The following is a 19,734-nucleotide window of genomic DNA, read 5'->3' on the forward strand; positions in this document are numbered from 1 at the left end:
GTGATGCTGAATGGAGGGGAATATAGTCTCTATAAATGTTCTAACTGTTAAATACATATTTATTAGTGTGACATGTGCTAAAATAGAAGAAATCTAGCTTCTAAATTTACCTTGAAGTAAGGGATTCTGGAAAGACTGCATTAAGAAAATGGCATTTACACTAGGATCCGAGGAATGAGGAAAAGATAAGTAGGATGTTACCATACAGTTGAAAAGGTGGGCAGGTTGAGAAGGAAAATTATTATGGATGTTTCTGGTAAATGTAGTAGGTAAATGTGTAAAGTCCTGAGGTGGAAAAGAGCAAAGACACAGTACAAGAAACAGAAAAAATTCAATGTGGTTACCGAGGAAAGGAAGAGTAGTATAGAAAAAATATGAAGGTGGAAGCCTGGGTGAGCCAAGGCCATGAATGGTTAAGGGAAATGTATGAGAATTTACTCTAAGAGAAAAAAGTACAGGACTCTAAGCAAAAGGGATCTTTCTGACTACTGTGTGGGGAATGGAAGATCAAGGGTATGTACTTGTAGATAAATCCAGAGGCTGTTGGAGAATTACAAATGAGAGATGATGTTACTTAGAGCAGATTCCTGCAATGGATATGAGAGGAACTGGATGGATGTTAGCTGCACATGGGTGGCAGAATCTACACGAGTTGGGGTCGATGTTATGTGAAAATTAAGAGAAAATAGTACAGAAGTACCAATGGATAGTGCAATAGTCCCTCCTCTCCACCAGGTAAAAGCCTAGCTTGCTCACACTAGGTTTCTAATGTTTCTCAGTGATCTATTTAAGATTCTAGAAAGTTATTCAAGTATCATATTGGAGGTTGACTGTCAAACTCAACTTTGTGTGGAAAGTTCATTTAAAGTGACTTCAGAAAACTCCACCAACTTCCCCCGGGGAAGGGAAGACAACTGTGTCCCAGCTTCCCGAGCTTAGACAGCCTCACCCCGTAGGGGGTGGGGCAGTGGGGCCCTGCCACCTTCACCCCCTGCCCGAGTCACGGAGACAGCTGGGGTGAGGGTGAAGTCGACGAGGAGGAGGGATGCAACCAAGTGGCCCGTGACGTGCGGGCCGGGGCGTCGTCGGAACCTAGAAAGGACTCGCTACTCCAGCCAGACGGGGACGGGTCTCCCGCCCTGCCCGATAAACGCAAGGGCATTTTCTCGGCGGATGCGGGCGGCAGAGCCCAAGCCCGGCGCTGGCCGGTCCGGGTCCTCTCAGTTCTCTGTTCGCTGCTGTTTGCCATCCCCCTCGCCTTCCTTCTCACCATCATCTACCTGATCGTAGAAGAGTTACATGCTGAAAATTTGAAGAACGAAGATGATGTACACACTGGACTGTTAGGATTCTGGACTCTACTTATAATATCCCTAACTGCCGGATTCTCCTGCTGCAGCTTTTCTTGGACAGTGACTTATTTTGATTCTTTTGAACCAGGAATGTTTCCTCCTACTCCTCTTTCACCTGCCAGGTTCAAGAAACTGACTGGACATTCTTTCCACATGGGCTATAATATGGCAATTTGGGGTTTTTTGTTTTGTTTTGTTTTTTACATCTTTATTGGAGTATAATTGCTTTACAATGGTGTGTTAGTTTCTGCTTTATAACAAAGTGAATCAGTTATACATATACATATGTTCCCATATCTCTTGCGTCTCCCTCCTTCCCACCCTCCCTATTCCACCTCTCTAGGTGGTCACAAAGCACCGAGCTGATCTCCCTGTGCTACGCGGCTGCTTCCCACTAACTATCTATTTTACGTTTGGTAGTGTATATATGTCCATGCCGCTCTCTCACTTCGTCCCAGCTTACCCTTCCCCCTCCCCGTATCCTCAAGTCCATTCTCTAGTAGGTCTGTGTCTTTATTCCTGTCTTACCCCTAGGTTCTTCGTGACTTTTTTTTTCCCTAAAATTCCATATATACGTGTTAGCATACCGTATTTGTCTTTCTCTTTCTGACTTACTTCACTCTGTATGACAGACTCTAGGTCTATCCACCTCATTACAAATAGCTCAATTTCGTTTCTTTTTATGGCTGAGTAATATTCCATTGTATATATGTGCCTACCAAATGTAAAATAGATAGCTAGTGGGAAGCAGCCGCATAGCACAGGGAGACCAGATCGGTAGTTTCTGACCACCTAGAGGGGTGGGATAGGGAGGGTGGGAGGGAGGGAGACGCAAGAGGGAAGAGATATGGGAACATATGTATATGTATAACTGATTCACTTTGTTATAAAGCAGAAACTAACACACCATTGTAAAGCAATTATACTCTAATAAAGATGTTTTAAAAAAAAGGAATCTCAGAAAGATATGAGACTTACCCATGGAACCAGAACTCTCCTCTTCTTCTTCCATGTCAGGCTGTCATTTTTCCTCTTTACATCTCTGCTTCTTGTGCTGTCTCAGAAAGCTGAGCACCAGGTATAGCCAACTCCTGCAAGAGTCTTCCTTGAGCCCTCAGGGGACTGAATCTGCCATCTGTCCTGTAAGGAAGTAATTGGAATCTCTCCCTCTCTCCCTCACTCTTGTGCTTTCTCCCCTATATCCTTTCTTGTGCACTGGTCTGAAGCAGTGCTGATTCAGGCCCCAGGTAACATAGCTGAACATCAGTCTGTAATCAACGTATTTCCACAGCTACGTATTTTTTTGCCCTCTCATAAGGTCTTAACAAGAGCTCATCATACTGATAGGCAGATTAAAATCACCAAGTCATTTCTCCCTAGTGACATGGCTGTATTCATACTTAAACCTAAATACAAAGCTCATAGGTATAATGTCTACATCATTGAATATTTGGGTTAACTAGAATAATATATGCTGTACCATTTATATAAATTTCAAAAGCAGGCAAAGCTGATCTATGCTGTTAGAAATCAGAATAATGGTTACTCCTGGGGTGTTGAAGAATACTGCTTGGCAGAGATATGAGTAGTGTCGATAACGTTGTTTCTGGATCTGTGTAAGTGGCTATATAGGCGTGTTCAGTTTGTGAAAACTGACCTGTATAAATCTATTATATATGTACTTTTTGTGTATACATGTTAATAAAATGTTTTAGAAAGATACAAAGATATACAGAATAAAATAGGAAAGTTCTCTTTTATCAGACATATCTTAAACCCACTCTTCTCTCCAGAGCAAACTGATAAAATAATTTTTGCATATACTTCCAGACCTTCTTTTTCTATGCATACACATAAAAATATGCATGTACCTATATTAAATATCCATATAACCCTGTCATATGCAAATGAGAACTTGCAGTGGGCTCAAAGACAACGTGCATATATCTTTCAACTTTGCAGTCAGCAATTTCATGTTGGTACCTTGAAATTGGCCATGTAGGAATATTTATAATACAGAAATTAGGCAGTGCCACAAACAAGAGGTTTTTTTTTTTTTCTGAAAGCAGAGTGATGACTTCTAAATTTTTGCTCTTTGAAAGGATGGTGCACTAAACATAATAACATACACATTGAATATATTGTTTCAATGTTTCCTGTTATCCAAAGTTGCCAGTGAAAATTCTGAGGTTCAAACAATTCTTAATATTTGTAGAAAAAAATTATTTTGCTCACTCTCTTGCCCTCTCTGACATTAAATTTTTCTTATATTCTTGGGGTTTGGGGAATTTTACTATGTCTCTCTTGGTGAGATCCAACTTCTTGTAGAATAAGCTCAGGGGTAAGCACCCTGATGAGGGGTTGTTTAAATTAGGCTTCCTACTGCCCAGGAACCACAAGAGGTGACAGTCTACATAGTTAATTTCTATACCCACCTCTTCTCCCAAAGACAAATACATCCTAAGTATCTTGAACATCCCTAGGAGAAGTGGACTTATTTGCCTTAGAGGACTGGGATCATATAATAGCCAAGATTGGGAAGAGTGAGCACTACCATAAAAGCAGTCAAAGAGCTTAGATTTTACATTCATAGAAACATGGGTTAAAATTGTGGCACTACCATTTATTAGTGTATTTAACTTTGGTCAAATATAATTTCTTTGAGCTTCATTGTCTCAATTAAGAAATGAAGAGAAAGTTTGTTTATATGTTTTGGTTTTGTTATTGAGGATCAAATAATGTGCTGTATATAAAGAAACTACCTTAGTGCTCAGAACAGAATAGGCACTAAAAATATGTTAGTTTCTTTTAATTTATTCATTTTAATACTCAAAACATTGTCCTACATGCCACTGAGGGCTAAAGGTCAAACTCTGACCTTCTTCCTTTTTTTTCTCCATACTCTCAATTCACTCACAACTGTTTGGAACTAGGGATACTCTATAGCAGAGGAGTACTTTACTCTGCTATTAACTTGCACTGATTAACTAATTGCTCTGTTATCTGAAAAAGGTCAGACCTGTCTTCCTTATCCCAGGTTCCTTATCTCTAACATGAGAGGGTCAATTGGATAAACTCTAGTATTTACCAACCCAGAATTCTATGACATTATAGATTTGCCCATCTCCCCATGTAAGGGCAAGAGTTGAGAGTAAAGGTACAGATGTGCAGGGGTTGAAACTGAAGTGGGAAGCCCATTCTTTTCCAAAACCAGGTAGGATAACCAGCAAACAGAGTGGGTGGTCACAATGAGGTAGAGAGTAGTGGTTCGCTGGAGGTTCTAATGAACCCAGAATAAGAAGGGTTTAATGAGAAATGCTAAGGGTAGATGTGACAGTGAGTTTGAACGATACTATAATAGCTAGTAGTGAATGAATGAACACTTACTATATGCTGAGAGATATGCCCATGTCTCACTGAGTCCTCACTACGAAGCTGGTTCTATTATTTTTTATGTTTCACAAATATAGACACTGAAACTTAAAGAGATTAGTCATTTTACCAAGATTATACAGCTAATAAATGACAAATCTTGGACTAAAATCTATGTGTCATGTGAAGTTAAAAATCAAGATGTTTGAAGTATAAAAATATGTAAAGATAGAAAAGAGAAAGGAAAGAAGAAAAGAAAAGAGAAGTAAGGTAAACAGTTTAAGCTAGCAAACAGTATCTATACATCTCTGTATACCCATAATACCCAGTAAAGCATGCTATAGATAAGGCACTCAAAAAATAATTAGCTGTTTTGAACACACACACATGAGCTCAGAAAGAAGAGTATATAATATTTAAATTTATTCACAACTAATGGCTCTAATACTAACCATAGAATTCATTTTAGAGATCCAAGTGTTCCAGTATGTTTAGTTCAATGGTTGTACAAAATGCATCTTTCATGTTCTTTGGGCTTTGGCATATAAATAGACTTATCAGGCACAAACAGTTCTTTGTAGGGAGTCATAGTCCAGGTTTCATGCTCATTCATTTTGCAAACAGTATTTAAGATTAAAAGATATCATTCTCAGGGCTTCCCTGGCGGCGCAGTGGTTGAGAGTCTGCCTGCCAATGCAGGGCACACGGGTTCGAGCCCTGGTCTGGGAAGATCCCACATGCCGCGGAGCAACTAGGATCGTGAGTCACAACTACTGAGCCTGCGCGTCTGGAGCTTGTGCTCCGCAACAAGAGAGGCCGTGACAGTTAGAGGCCCACGCACCGCGATGAAGAGTGGACCCCGCTCGCCGCAACTAGAGGAAGCCCACGCACAGAAACGAAGACCCAACACAGCCAAAAATAAATAAATTAATTTTTTAAAAAAAGATATCATTCTCTGTTTTTAGTCCATCCTCCTTTTGATGCTTGAATTCTTTCTAAGATGTTCCCACCAAGGAATTACCCAACTTGTTCTTGAATAATCTCAATAACAGTAAATTTGCAACTTCCAGGAGTAACTGATTCCACTTTTAGATAGCTGATCTAAGAGATCTAAAAATCGTCTTCCCCATGATCAGCCTCAATCACTTTCCCTGAAATATTCACATCTTGGTTCTATACTCTGAGATTTTATTTAACAAGTTTAATCACCTTCCCAACTTTTAAATATCTAAAGACTTCTCCATAGTCTCTCTTTGTATTTTATGTTTCTTTTGCTAAACCTTCCATTTTCTTTCTCATACAATATGGTTTCACATCCTCATACCATTCAGGCACCGCTGCCTAGAAAACTGCTCCGGGATTTCCATTGTATTCCATTTTCTTTTCTAGAATCAAACGCAAGATTCCAGGTAGTGTTTGACTACTGATGAAACACCTCCCCTGTTTGGATTTATTTTTTATCTACTCATATAGTCTAATGTAATTATCACAATCAAAAGTATGTCTCTATCTAGGGATAACTAACCTTCATTAAGTTAGCAAAGCTAATATTTTCCTTCTCACTTTTCTTCCAGACACCATTTGACAAACAGAGCAGAGTTAAGGAAAACTGAGAGTACCTTCCCCAAAATTACACCCATCTTAGAAACAAATTTTGCTCATCTGTCTACTGTGAATGATTTCCCTGAAATTACATATATGTATTATGTATAATATATATAGATATATAGATGTTTTTATATAAATACTGTGTGTATTACTGTATTAGAGTCAGGCATATTTTGGAACTTTGCATTTTCTCTAATGTCCTGTTGTTCTGTACATTCAGTAAAGCATATTAACTCAGATCCTTGCTGCCTACCACTAACTGGCAGTTGCAACATTTTAAGAAGTTCAGAGTGTTTCCACTGACGTGAAACCTTTACTGTTAATGACTGCTTTGGCCCAGGTTACATTGTGGGAGTTTCTTTCTTCTACTAGTTTAAGCTTCATTCGTTTATCATTTCCCACCCTCCCTCTTCCTTCTGGCTTATTGATAGCTATCAATATCGCTCAAGACAGAAAGAAGTGAAGCTGCCACGGAGCAAAGGGGCTTTGTATACATAACTGATTTACTTCAGGGAAGGCTGGAGGGCAACTCACCTCCCTTGGGCTGGACTTGGTAAAGAACTAGAATGGGGGCTTCCCCGGTGGCGCAGTGGTTGAAAGTCCGCCTGCCGATGCAGGGGACACGGGTTCGTGTCCCGGTCCGGGAAGATCCCACATGCCGCGGAGCGGCTGGGCCCGTGAGCCATGGCCGCTGAGCTTGCATGTCTGGAGCCTGTGCTCCGCAATGGGAGAGGCCACAACAGTGAGGGGCCCGCGTACCGAAAAAAAAAAAAAAAAAAAAACAACTAGAGTGAGTGTGTTGGGGGGAGTCATCCCCAACCTACATCAGAGGCTTCACTGTGCTAATATATCACATTGTACTGGAGTAGACGTAAGATTATAAATTGTTGTAATTTTAAAAGTCTTTACATTTAAAAAAATTCTATTTCAGAATAATTTAGGGATGCAACCTCTTTAGAAGTTATCATTATCTTTTTCCTCATGCATTATTCTCCATACCTATTAGTATTATATTTGTTAGCTCTATGAAGAAGCAAACTTATCATAGCTTCAAGATCACACTGACACTTAATCAGACTGAAGTATAATCTCAGAAAAAATAAAACAGCATCTGGTGTAAGAAGTCACAGAAAGGACAAAAGGGAGAACTAGAAAAGTTCAAGTGCTGATTATATGGTCTCCCACATTTGTAAGAGAAAAGGTAGCAGAAGCTTTAGGGTTTCTCTAAAGTAATTTTCAGTGATCTCTCAACTTTTCTACAGAGAAGAAAAATGAAGCAGAAAAGAAAGAAAAAATAAACTTGGTTAAATTCAGAATTGGACTTTAAAAATTCTTCTTTCTCTAAACTGTATGGGTAGCCATTGGCAAGGGGCATGTCATTTAGCTATTCTGGTTCTCAGTCTTCCCACCCATGAAACAAAGAGTTAAACTGAGTGACTTTGGATAGTTCTTTCAATTCTAAAGTGTATATAGTTCTAAGAAAGCCATTCCAGAACATAAGTCTGGAATAACTCTGACATACGGCGCTTTAATCTCTGGAGATACTGACATATGTGTTTCCATGGACCCTTGGGTTGAGTCAGCTCTAGATACTGGTCCATGTGCTCAGTATGAATTTGCCTCCAGCAAACTGCTGTAAGGGATTTTTTTCCCAGAGAAGAAAAAGTAATATTATGAAAGGTAAATTGAATTTGCCTTGCCTTTGACTTCTCTCTCATCTCAGCTACAGCCATGAGAAGTGGACCAGTGAAGGAAGGTGCAGGGAGACCTGGGTTTCAGCAGTGCTTTGGAGCGCTCTGGATATGTGTGCACTCTGTCAAATATTGGCACACATTGCAGGGGCAGTATGTCATTCTTGTAACCTCCTATGTCTTGGGAAAGGGAGAGTATTGCAGATTATTTTGCTGGACACCAAACTACTAATAGTACCCAATTGTACCCTTGGGAAGTCATTATAATAGTCATTTCTTAGAGCTCAAATAAATCTTGTCTAAGCATATTAAGAGCCTGAGCACTAGCCCAGTATATCATAGCAATTATTAAACAACATCAAAGCTATGCAGTGGTATTGCCTTCCATACTATTACCAGTGTATAGTTAATTTTTAGTTCTTTACATTGGTAAATATAGGGCACAAAAACAACTTCAAGATATCTCAGTGAATCACCCACCTTACCTCTATCTAGGTTAATGTAAAATATAGCTAAATTCTATGAAAACTTCAAGCAAATGTTTTATACAGACTTTAGAGAAGTGTAAGAGGGCCAAATATTATAAAGAGGTTCAGATGCTAGGTAGTTAAGAAAACACAGTTACCCAGTAAATCTAGAAATGTAAAGATGATGTAACATTAGAAAACCTATTACTGTAATTTATACCAACAAGATAAAGGTGCATAACCATGCTATTCATTGTCTTCCTAAATACACATCTGATCACTGCGACTGCTCCTTTCTTCCATCTTTTCTACATAGTAGGTAGATTGATCTTCTGAAAATTCCCAATATTGTTTAGTTTCCTCTCTCTGAACTAGCATGGCATTGCATGATCCCAATTCCTTACTTTTGCCTTTTTCACTATGTCCCATGGTCCCTTGACCTCTTCCAAGGACGTTTGTGATCTTTAGAATGCCACTCGCCAAACACCCAGTTATTTCTCCTTATTCTGTTCTTAAGTTATGGACTCGTAACCATCTTTCTCAAGTTCCAGATCTATTTTCCCTGGGATGTTGTGAAGAAAAATACATCACGACTTGAGATCAGACTAGATAAAAGAGTTGAAAGAAAAGAATGGATCAAAGTTAGCTCCATGTTTCCCAGCACAAGAGACTGAAAAAGTGATGAGAAAGTACATCACTGTAGAAAATCTGAAGGAGAACTTTCTTTGGAGTGAATGTGATGACATCATCTTTAGATAAATTATTCAAATTCATAGATTCTCACATTAAAATTGTGAGATAGTCAAGTCCTTGAGTAGTTTTGTAATAGGATATGTATGTCAGGCATGAAGTAACAGATGGAAATAAAACTTGGAAGTCATCTATAAAGAGGTAATGAAGATATGAAAGAAGGCATTAGAAATGAAAATTAAAAATCTAAAATCTTAATGTATTAAATGATATTTTCAAGTTATATGGTTTCTGGAACAATTGAGACTAGAAATCAGAGCTGAAACAAAGTTAAGGATTCTTCTCTCTCTGTTTGGATTTTATTTTTCTGAACAAGAAAATCAGGTCATACAGTGCATTAAAATATTTTTCCTGGGCTTCCCTGGTGGCGCAGTAGTTGAGAGTCCGCCTGCCGATGCAGGGGACATGGGTTCGTGCCCCAGTCCGGGAAGATCCCACATGCCATGGAGCAGCTGGGCCCGTGAGCCATGGCCACTGAGCCTGCACGTCCAGAGCCTGTGCTCCGCAATGGGAGAGGCCACAACAGTGAGAGGCCGCGTACCGCAAAAAAAAAAAAAAAAAAAAAAAAAAAAAAAATTTTCCTGATCTATTAAATTACTGATAGAAATTTTATACATATGGAAATCAAATTACTTGTTATAATTTCTTTGATACATTAAATGCAAAGCAGAAATTACTTTGAAGATAAAATGCATAGAAATTAGAAAAAACTGCTTTTTTAACTGTTAAGTTTGTGAATATTATTTTTACTATTGCTTTCAAAATAAAATCTCATAAAACCTAAGACGTTTTACTAAAAAGAACCTATAAGTTAGGAGAACAGCAATTGTTTTTTATAATTCTTCATATTTAAAAAAACTGATAAATCTCAACCCTATAATTTTCTCCTGCATATTAGTCAAGTGAGTTTTAGAAAAAGAGATGTTTAAAAAATTATTTTCATATTTCAAAAAGATTAAAACAAGTTTTTTCTATAATGCATATAATAAAAGTCATTTATAAGTCCTCTCCTTTTTGATTATATATTATATATATATATATATATATATATATATATATGATTCAAGCAAATTACCGAAGAAGAAATAATTACATATTGTTTTCAATGAGAGAACACTGTCTTTTATGTCCAAAACAGCTACTGATTAAACAGCCTACAAAACTGAATAAGCAACCTTCTAGAGTCCAATCCGAAAGATTAGAGCCCAGAGGCATCGGCTGATACTGCAGACAAGATTCCAGCTGTGGAGCATTTTGAATAAGAAACTCCTCTTGCCTCTCAGTCACTATAGGCCAGGCAGAGATGTAACCAGAGCTCCGTCTTGTGTCACAGGGAAGGCTGGCAGCGGCAGCATTGCCTTTCCCAATCCAGCAGGCTAGGAACCTGTGACTCATGCATAAGTCATAACTAGTCTTCAGATCACAATTAATGCTATCTGCACATGGATGTGTGTACACACAAGCTTACACACACATACACACACTCTCTCTCATGATAGTCAGAAGGACTGGAAGGAAAAAATTATTTATCTACATATGTTAAAATAATATGAAAACATATTTGTTATAATAGAAAAAAGTCCTATATGATTCTTACTACATCTTGCTTCAAAATAGGTCATATTTAATAGAAAAGGGCAATGGCCAACACATGTTTGGCTCAATAGTTTTGATTTTCACCATACTGTCTATATACCATGATTACGCACAACTTCTAGGCATCATGTCAAACGATATCAATTATGTCTGCATTTATAATAGACCTAGATTGCCTCTTTCAACAAAGGGGAGCTACATCCAAAAAAGGTCTATCCCAGTTTATTTCCAGTGCAATTACCTTTGGTGATAAATTTCAACCACTTTCCTACCAGCATTTTCAACTCCTGTGCCCAACCCATCCTGAGAAACTCTAACCTTAGGTTCAATCCCCACTCTTCCATACCCTGTTGCTGCATGCTGCTGGAGAAAATGGATGGTTCCTGATTACCCTCCAGCTGTCTCCAAATCTATGTTCAGCACCTTTCTTCACTATCCAAAAGAAAAAAATAAAATGTCTACCAAGCATGAGCTATTCTAACTGTACTTCTTTATGTCCATCTCTGCCTTCTTAGTACTGCCTTCCTTAGTGTTTCAGACAGTAAGGGGCTTACCCTGTCTGAGGCTAATCAATTGCCTCTAGGAAAAGTCCATCCCCTAGTTTTCTTCTGACATCTCAACAATCATTTTCCTCTACTTTGATTTCTTCCTTTCATCCTATGAACCCATTTTAATTACTCTTATTTTCTAAAAAATCTCCCTTGATCCTGTTTTCAACTAGCTCTTCTTTGTCTTTCTCATGATAAGAGTATCTTTAAATTTTATCCAGATGAGGAATTCACTTCCTTAACTTTCACTTACTTCCTTTCTTGGTATGACTGTCACCTGGTTCTCTTCCTGGCACTAACACTGTTGACTCCTTTACTGAGTTTTCTTCCTCCATATATTACTAAAAAATTATCATTTATAAACTTTTGTTCTAGATCCTTAAGAGGCAATGTAAGCATTCATTACTGAGCAAGACATTGCTACACAGACACTGCTCCATCTCGTGGTACCAGCTTTTGAGCAGCCGTACTAACTGTGTCTCAGGACTGTGCTTCACAGAAAAGAAAGAGGGATAAATTTATTTATAAATACTCATTTCTTATTGGTCAAAGTTCTTGCCTACATTGTGTCCATTCTCTCACGTTTCTGAATAACACATTCATGGGCAGTAAGAAGAGTTCTGTGGCATCCTACATCTTTTGTCAGAGAATTCTCTGGGATAGGAAGCAAAGGGTGCCATACCACCCAAAAAAATGTTTAGGTGTGGGATTATGGTACTTTCTTCTTAGAACATAACACAATTGTAATTACATGATGTTGTAATAATCCATTTCATTCCTCAATTAGCTAAGTGTGTGTAACTTAGCACCTAGAACATAGTAAGTGTCCAAGTACATATTTATTAAGTGAATGAATGAGATGGATCAAGTAGCATTTTGTACTTATTAAAAGAACTGGTTTGAAAATCTGACAGATGTAATTTTGAATTCTTATTTCAGTCATATTGTGTGATCTTGGTGAGTTATTAAACTACGAAGTTTCTCCTTTCTCACAGGAAATATGTAGAGAATACAAAAAGATAATAAATATTCATAGTTTGCTTTCAGTTTTAGATGAGGCAACAGATGCAAATTTCCTTGTATTGGGCTTTGTACATAATAAGTCCTCAATTGTTTTTAATATTTATTTTTGTTTTAATTTTTGTGTTTAGTGGACTTAATTTTAATTTTGCTATTATGCAAATGATCGAGGTACATGTTCCTAAAAGATCAAATAGTAATTAGATTTTTGATGAAAAATAGTAGCCCCTGCTCCACCATTCCCCACTTCTAAATTCCACTCCTTAGTGCTTTTCACTGTTTGATCTATTACTACCTCTATATTCTGTATAATATATTTACATTACCACTTTTGATTTAGTTTTAGATGTTATTTATTAACTTTCTGTAATGGATGAGGGCTTACACTCAAGAAATCATTTCACAATGCATAACTTTCACCTCTTCTTATCCCTTCAGAAAAGTTTTACCATTATTTTTTAAATGTCACTCTCCACTGTTTACATCATTATGATAAATAATGTTCTCAGATATTTAATAGCATACTGATTAATAGCATACTGAGAAAAAAATACTGTGATTATATATGCATCATTTGGGCTTAATTTGGAATAACAGCCATCAATATTTGTTTAGAAATTTCTTTTTTATCTATTACAAAATTTCAGACAGAACACTCCTTCAATGTGTGTGTAGTAGTTTGTTAATCCCATACCACAAATTTGTCCCTTCCCACTTCCCACTTTCCTGTTCCCTTAGATAATCACAAGTTTGTTTTCTGTATCTGTGAGTCTGTTTCTGTTTTGCACATACATTCATTTATATATTTTTTAGATTCCACATATAAGTGATATAGTATAGTATTTGTCTTTGTCTGACTTATTTCGGTAAGCACAATATTCATCCACGTTGCTGCAAATGGCAGAATTTTATTATTTTCTATGGCTGAGTAATACTCCATCATAGATATAGATATAGATATATAGATATATATTCCACTTTTTAATCTGATCATCTGTTTTAATCTGATCATCTGTTGAGGGGCGCTTGGGTTGTTTCGTGTCTTAGAACTTGAAGGGATATTGGAAAAGTTTGAAAATAATTTCTTTTTTTTTCAATTAATTTGTTTATTCATTTATTTTTGGCTGCTTTGGGTCTTCGTTGCTGCACGTGTCCTTTCTCTAGTTGCGGCGAGCTTTCGTTGCAGTGGCTTCTCTTGTTCGGGAGCACAGGCTCACGCACGCGGTCTTCAGTAGTTGTGGCACGTGGCCTCAGTAGCTTTGACGCACGGGCTCAGTTGCTCTGCGGCATGTAGGTATCTTCCCGCACCAGGGCTCGAACCCACGCCCCGTGTTGGCAGGCGGATTCTTAACCACTGCGCCACCAGGGAAGTCCCTGAAAATACTTTCTTAGTAAGACTTCTATACCCACCCAACCTGTAATCAAGAGTGATGTTAAAATAAAAGTCTTTGGCCAACATGTAAAATTTCAAAAAAATCTATTTCCTGTTCACTCTTTTGATAATTGAATTTTATTTTTTATTGAAGTATAGTTGATTTACAATATTGTGTTAGTTTTAGGTGTACAGCATAGTGATTCAGTATTTTTGCAGATTATACTCCATTATAAGTTATTACAGGATAATTGCTATAATTCCCTGTGCATGCTTTTCCTCTCTTTCACTTTCTCTTAATAGACACACAGTGTATACATATATATGTATTTTATTTATTTATTATTTATTTATTTGTTTATTTATTTATTGGCTAAATCATTTGAGAGTAAGTTGCAGATTTAATTTTTCAGCATATATCTTCATAGGACAAACACATTATCTTACACAGTCAGAGTACACTTATAAAATTAAGCTTAAAATTGATGCAGTACTATTGTCTAATATAAAATCCATATTCAAGTGTTACCAAATTGTCTCAGTAATATATTTTATAGCAATGTGCCCCAACAAGGATCCAACAGGAAATCACATGTGTTAGTTTTCATATCTCTTAGGTTTCTTTAAACGGACACCATTCCTAAGCCATTCTTTTTCTTTCCTGACATTGACCCTTTTAATGACTATGTCAAAATTATTTAGGAAAAGTTATTTTATAGTATATTCTTTGATTTCTATTATTTCTTCCTGATGAGTATCTGATATTTGATTTTTAATCTGTAGCAAAATACTGCATAAAATGTTCTTCATAAATCATCTCATCAAGAGGCACATAATGTCAGTTTCCCCATCATTGATAATATTAACTTTAGTCACTTGGTTAAGGTGATGTCTTCCAGATTTCTCCTGGGTAAAAGAACTTTAAAAAAAATTAATATTCTTTTGGAAACTTGGGATAAATGAGGAAAAGCGACAGGAAAAGTGTTCTCAGAAACCTAGCTTTCAGTATTGTCAATATTTCTTGATTGATTGTGAATTCTCATACTAAATATCAAAGGCTTATGCTTAGAGTGGAAATAAGATAAGGGAAACCCATAACAGTATATCTAATGATATATGTGTCAAATTGCTTTATTTGGGGATTTCTTAAAGAAGTTTGCTCCCTGTGTTGTTAAAATTTATGTTACAGCTTGTTTAGGCAAAGGGCCTTCATATCAGTAGGGTTTCTTCTACTTGTTGCTTAAAAAACAGGTATGACTTTTTTCCTCTATAGCTCCCAGTGACACACACAGTGACTGACAGCTACTCTTAAAAGATGAGCACGTATTTCTTTCTTAAGAATCTCTTTCCAAGGAACTGCCACATAATTTTAATACAATTTAATCAGAAAGGGGCTATCTGGGTTGACTTCATTATACATTCACACATTCAATCACACCAGCATCACTTTTCAAATACCATCTCTTACAATGGATGCTGTTAACTTTCTCAACAGTAAAGGCACAGGCATGTGATTTCCACCCATCAGTGGAGAATTAATAAATCACCCAACATATTACAGTTTCACGCCAAGTTAGCACCTTCATCAGGGAATGAAATTAGCAGAGCAAATCCTGGCTAATTGTGAAAGATGTTAATTACCCGCTCACCCTGTAAAATAAGGCATGAGTGATGTGTGAGGAGCCCTGAACAGAGTCAAGAGCACTTGGAAATGCAACACTTAAATAAAGCCTAAAGCTGCTTATGCAGAGAGAAATGGAGACCAGACAGAGAGTACAATCTACAGCCGGTACAATGAAAAAGAATTTGCAGGGATTTTTTAAGATCTCATTTCAGAACTGTAGCAAGACTAGTAGAGACTTGGATGACTCCAGGGACTCAGTATGGAGCCTTTACTTCTAGGTCTGTAACGTAAATCCCCACCTGACCCTACTGGGAGCACGTCCTCACTGGTTAATAGCTGTTCACAGCCAGGACACGGAATAGCTGTGAAAGAAGCGACCTCAGTTGAGCTACTCCTGGGTGGGGTGTCCCCATTACAGACCGGCAATAATTCTCTCCCCTGCTGCTGGTCTCTGCAGAGAGGTCAGGAGCTGAACAGGTCACTGGATGTGGATCCTCAGCAGGCATTTCAGAGGCTGCCAGCGCCTGCTTGGCTGAGACCAGCTGGTGGAGGTGAGATGGGAGGATTTAGCCCTATCACTCTCAATCTGGGACCCTTCCCTGGATGGGAGACTTATTTCCCCAAAGTTGTCAATTTTCACTTTTTACCAGCACGAGGCTCACATTAAGAAGGGATGCATGTTCCTCATAGTACTGTTTAGGTGTGTGATTTTTAAAAAAAAAACACAAAAAACAAAAAACTGTGCTACAATATGTACTAACTTTTTCTACACTTTCTACCTCCTCTGAAGATCTGAACAAGCACTTAAGACCTCAGTACATCTAAACCCAAATAAACAAAACGAATGTTTCTATTTTTCAGCTTGCCTGTTAGGTCCCACACACTAAATTTGCGTATGAAGGGCAATTATCGCTTTAAATTTAATTAAAATGTCCCTGACAAATGACGTGTGCAAGCCGCTAAAATAATTTCACCATTTACAATTGCAAAGGTTACCCAGAAAATGTTGTTGTATTGTGGTTAATTTGTGTAGTGATGCAAAGGTGATAAATTATTAACTCCCCAAAGAGGCAGTATAGAAATTCTTCAAAAGATGAACTTTGTGACACAATTTAAAACATCAAAATGACAAAAAATAAAGGGAAAAGAAAGAAAGAAAGAAAGAAAGAAAGAAAGAGAGGTGGGGGGAGAAAGAAAGAGAAAGAAAGGGAAAGAATGAAAGATAGGAAGGAAGGAAAAGAAAAAAGAAAGGTAAAAGAAAAAAAAGTTAAATTCCCCCAAATTTCCAAATCATCTCTTTTAACAAAAAAAAGTGAATAACAAAAATGTGTTTATACTATTATTATTGTAATTCAATATAATCTACTTAACTTTAAAAAATAAAGTAGAAATCTTCTTTCATTTTTAGATTTTTCTTTTTACTAATCATAAACAACAAATTCATGACAAGATAAAGGCAACTGCTTGCTTCATTCCATGACTAACACTCCTAGAATGAATTACATGTTGTGATATACTCTACCTCCAGAACACAGTAAGTTTTCAATACATCATTATTAATATATGATTAAACTCGTTAGAGTGGCAGAGGGTTAAAAATAATTCCATCCAGGAAATCTTTCATTTTTAATTCAACAGTTTTAATAGTCCTTAAAATTAAAAAAGGAAAACAGGGCTTCCCTGGTGGCGCAGTGGTTGAGAGTCCGCCTGCCGATGCAGGGGACACGGGTTCGTGCCCCGGTCCGGGAAGATCCCACACGCTGCGGAGCGGCTGGGCCCGTGAGCCATGGCCGCTGAGCCTGCGCGTCCGGAGCCTGCGCTCTGCAACGGGAGAGGCCACAAAGGTGAGAGGCCTGCGTATCGCAAAAAAAAAAAAAAAAAAAAAGAAAGAAAACAAACTGTACTGTGGGCATGCCATATTGCCAGTTATTCCTCTCAGTATGCCACATACTACCCTTAGTAATCCAAAATTTGTACTTTCACAGAAGGTAGAGCTATTATATATATATATATATATATATATATACACACACACACACACACACACACACACACACATATACCTATATATTTTATATATCATTATATATTATTTAAATCTTCCTGGGACATATTAAGAGGTCACACAGTAATTGCAAAAGCATAGAAATTGTTTTGATGTTAAAAATAAAATTTCAGAACCTTATTAATAACATGATTGGTGTTCCCTGTAATAGATTTTGTTGTTATCACGCAGGTGAAAAACTACTCTCTGATTTACAATCTTAAAAAAGGAAGACAGGTAGCAAAATATATCCTCATAATGCTATACAAGCTGTATCATATTAAAATTAAGAATATCAATTGCATTCAGTAATACATTTTGTAATTGATTGATTACTGAAAAATTATTTATAACTTTCTTGTTGCTGAATGCTTGCCTTGACAGGATATTGTCAATTCTCATATAACAGATTGGGTCAGATTTGACTGTTGCCTTAATTATTCTTTACTTCTGTGTTGGAATTTTTTTTCGTTCATTGGCTATAAACACTAAATTCGTGTGTAAATTCTGGTTATCTGACCTTATATTTGCTGTGGAAATAACTTAGTGGTAGAATTGGAATTATAATTTTGGGGATTAGGTAGAAGAGTGAATCTCTTCTCAAATTCTCATTAATCTTATTTGCTATTAGAAAGAAATATACCTAGAGAAGATAGAGCATTGTGTCTGCAGTGCTTAGCTGTAGGCTTCAGCCTGCCTCTGATCCCCTAACAATGCTTTGTATTTGGTTCCTAGAAGATACTGACAGACTGTTTCAACTAAACGTACTTGTGATTTCTTATTCTGACAAGGACCAGAACAACAGCAGGGGTGTCCTTATCATCATCAGTATCACTGTCAGGGAAAGAGGAGTGCCAGCACTGAGCAGTCTGCTCAGGCCTCTCTTGGCACCAGCAATCGTGGTGGTGACAGCTTCTTGGCTCTATGAATGTTGCTAACATACCACACAATCTAGACCCCGAGGGCCTCAATGGGCTGCACCTATGTTTTTCTTCTTATTTAGTATTAAGTAGAGTCATGTATGCATAAAACGATTTAACAAATGTTCTGTAACCATTTAAACTATTGCAATAAATACATTTTTTATTGTAAAAATAGTACTTCAATAGCCATCTGACAGATGATGGTTTTTTCCCTAGAAATATTGTCTAAATGGAATAGTAGTGGCCCAGTGAGCATGGAGGACCCTGGAAGTAATAAATGATGATCAGAGCTCTGTAGAAGGCTAAGATTTGTGGCTATTTCAACTAGATGACTGTAAGATCTTAGGTGTTAGGGAATTTGAGTACATGACCAGTTTACTTACTTTAAATAAGTTAAGTTATATGCTGCTCTTTTTCCCTCCTAGCTCTGATTTTCACAAGGCAACTCATAAAAATGTAGGTTCTTCAAGGCATTGTTAGGTTGAGGGCTGTTAATGTGGTTTAGGGGGAAGATACCTCATTGACTCAGGAAACCATGACATTAAATCTTAAGGCTTTATTTTTTTCTACCAGGCAGAGTCAAAGCTTTATTGAGGGTGATCCATCTGGGGGTTGTTTAGTGGATAATAACCCTGTGAAATCCCAGATTCTTTCATGACAAAATCACTTCCATCCATTCAATCTTGAAGGAGCAAAAGACTTCTTCTGCAAGCGAGGGTTAATACATTTGAATGTTCTTGTTTCTGAGATTACAAATGCATTCTTTTTCCATATCCAACAGTTCTTGATCCATATCCAACTGTTTTTGTTTCATAGCCTTCTGTTTATTTTTAGAATGCTAGTCATATTTTTTGAGACGCTTATTCAGTTTATGGTAATTCCTTTTTTTAGATTACTCTTTTATTTATGTTAGTTCAGGAGTGATCTCTCATTGGGATCGTTCCATTAAATTAATTTTTCTCATGGCAGCCATATCGTGGCTGGTTGGATAGTTTCTGTCCATGCTTACTCCTCCGTGTTTGATTTCTCTGCACTGACTTTTCCAGGACCCCAGGGTTCTCAGATGAGAACCAACTCTTATATTTCTGATTCTATATTATTGTCTTAAGGAAATATAACCAATCCATTTTGAGAATCAGGGTGTCACTTGGCCCAGCTCTTCGTCGGAGGATTGTCACTGACCTTTGACATTCCGGTGATATTGCTCATTATGTATGCTATATTGCTCAGATCCTAACCACAGTCCAAGCTATTTCCAGCCTCCATTTGCAGACCCAGTGGTCTGTTTCCTCACAGAGGGTAGAGCATTGTTAGAGCTAGATCGCATGGGAGTTGAACACAAAGATGCCACGAGTCATTTCCAGTAG

The 19,734-nt window shown here is 37.4% G+C and overlaps 1 protein-coding gene across 1 annotated transcript; it reads left to right on the top strand.

The window, feature by feature from the left end:
• The first annotated feature begins 702 nt into the window (after positions 1-702).
• On the top strand, positions 703-19,734 carry LOC132497878 (ADP-ribosylation factor-like protein 6-interacting protein 6). The gene is made up of 4 exons (XM_060111416.1): positions 703-735; positions 957-1,345; positions 1,439-1,530; positions 19,598-19,734. The coding sequence occupies exons 1-4, from the start codon at positions 703-705 to the stop codon at positions 19,732-19,734; spliced, it is 651 nt and encodes a 216-aa protein (XP_059967399.1).

The sequence above is a fragment of the Mesoplodon densirostris genome, chromosome 10 (assembly GCF_025265405.1).
Source record: "Mesoplodon densirostris isolate mMesDen1 chromosome 10, mMesDen1 primary haplotype, whole genome shotgun sequence".
NCBI lineage: Eukaryota > Metazoa > Chordata > Mammalia > Artiodactyla > Ziphiidae > Mesoplodon > Mesoplodon densirostris.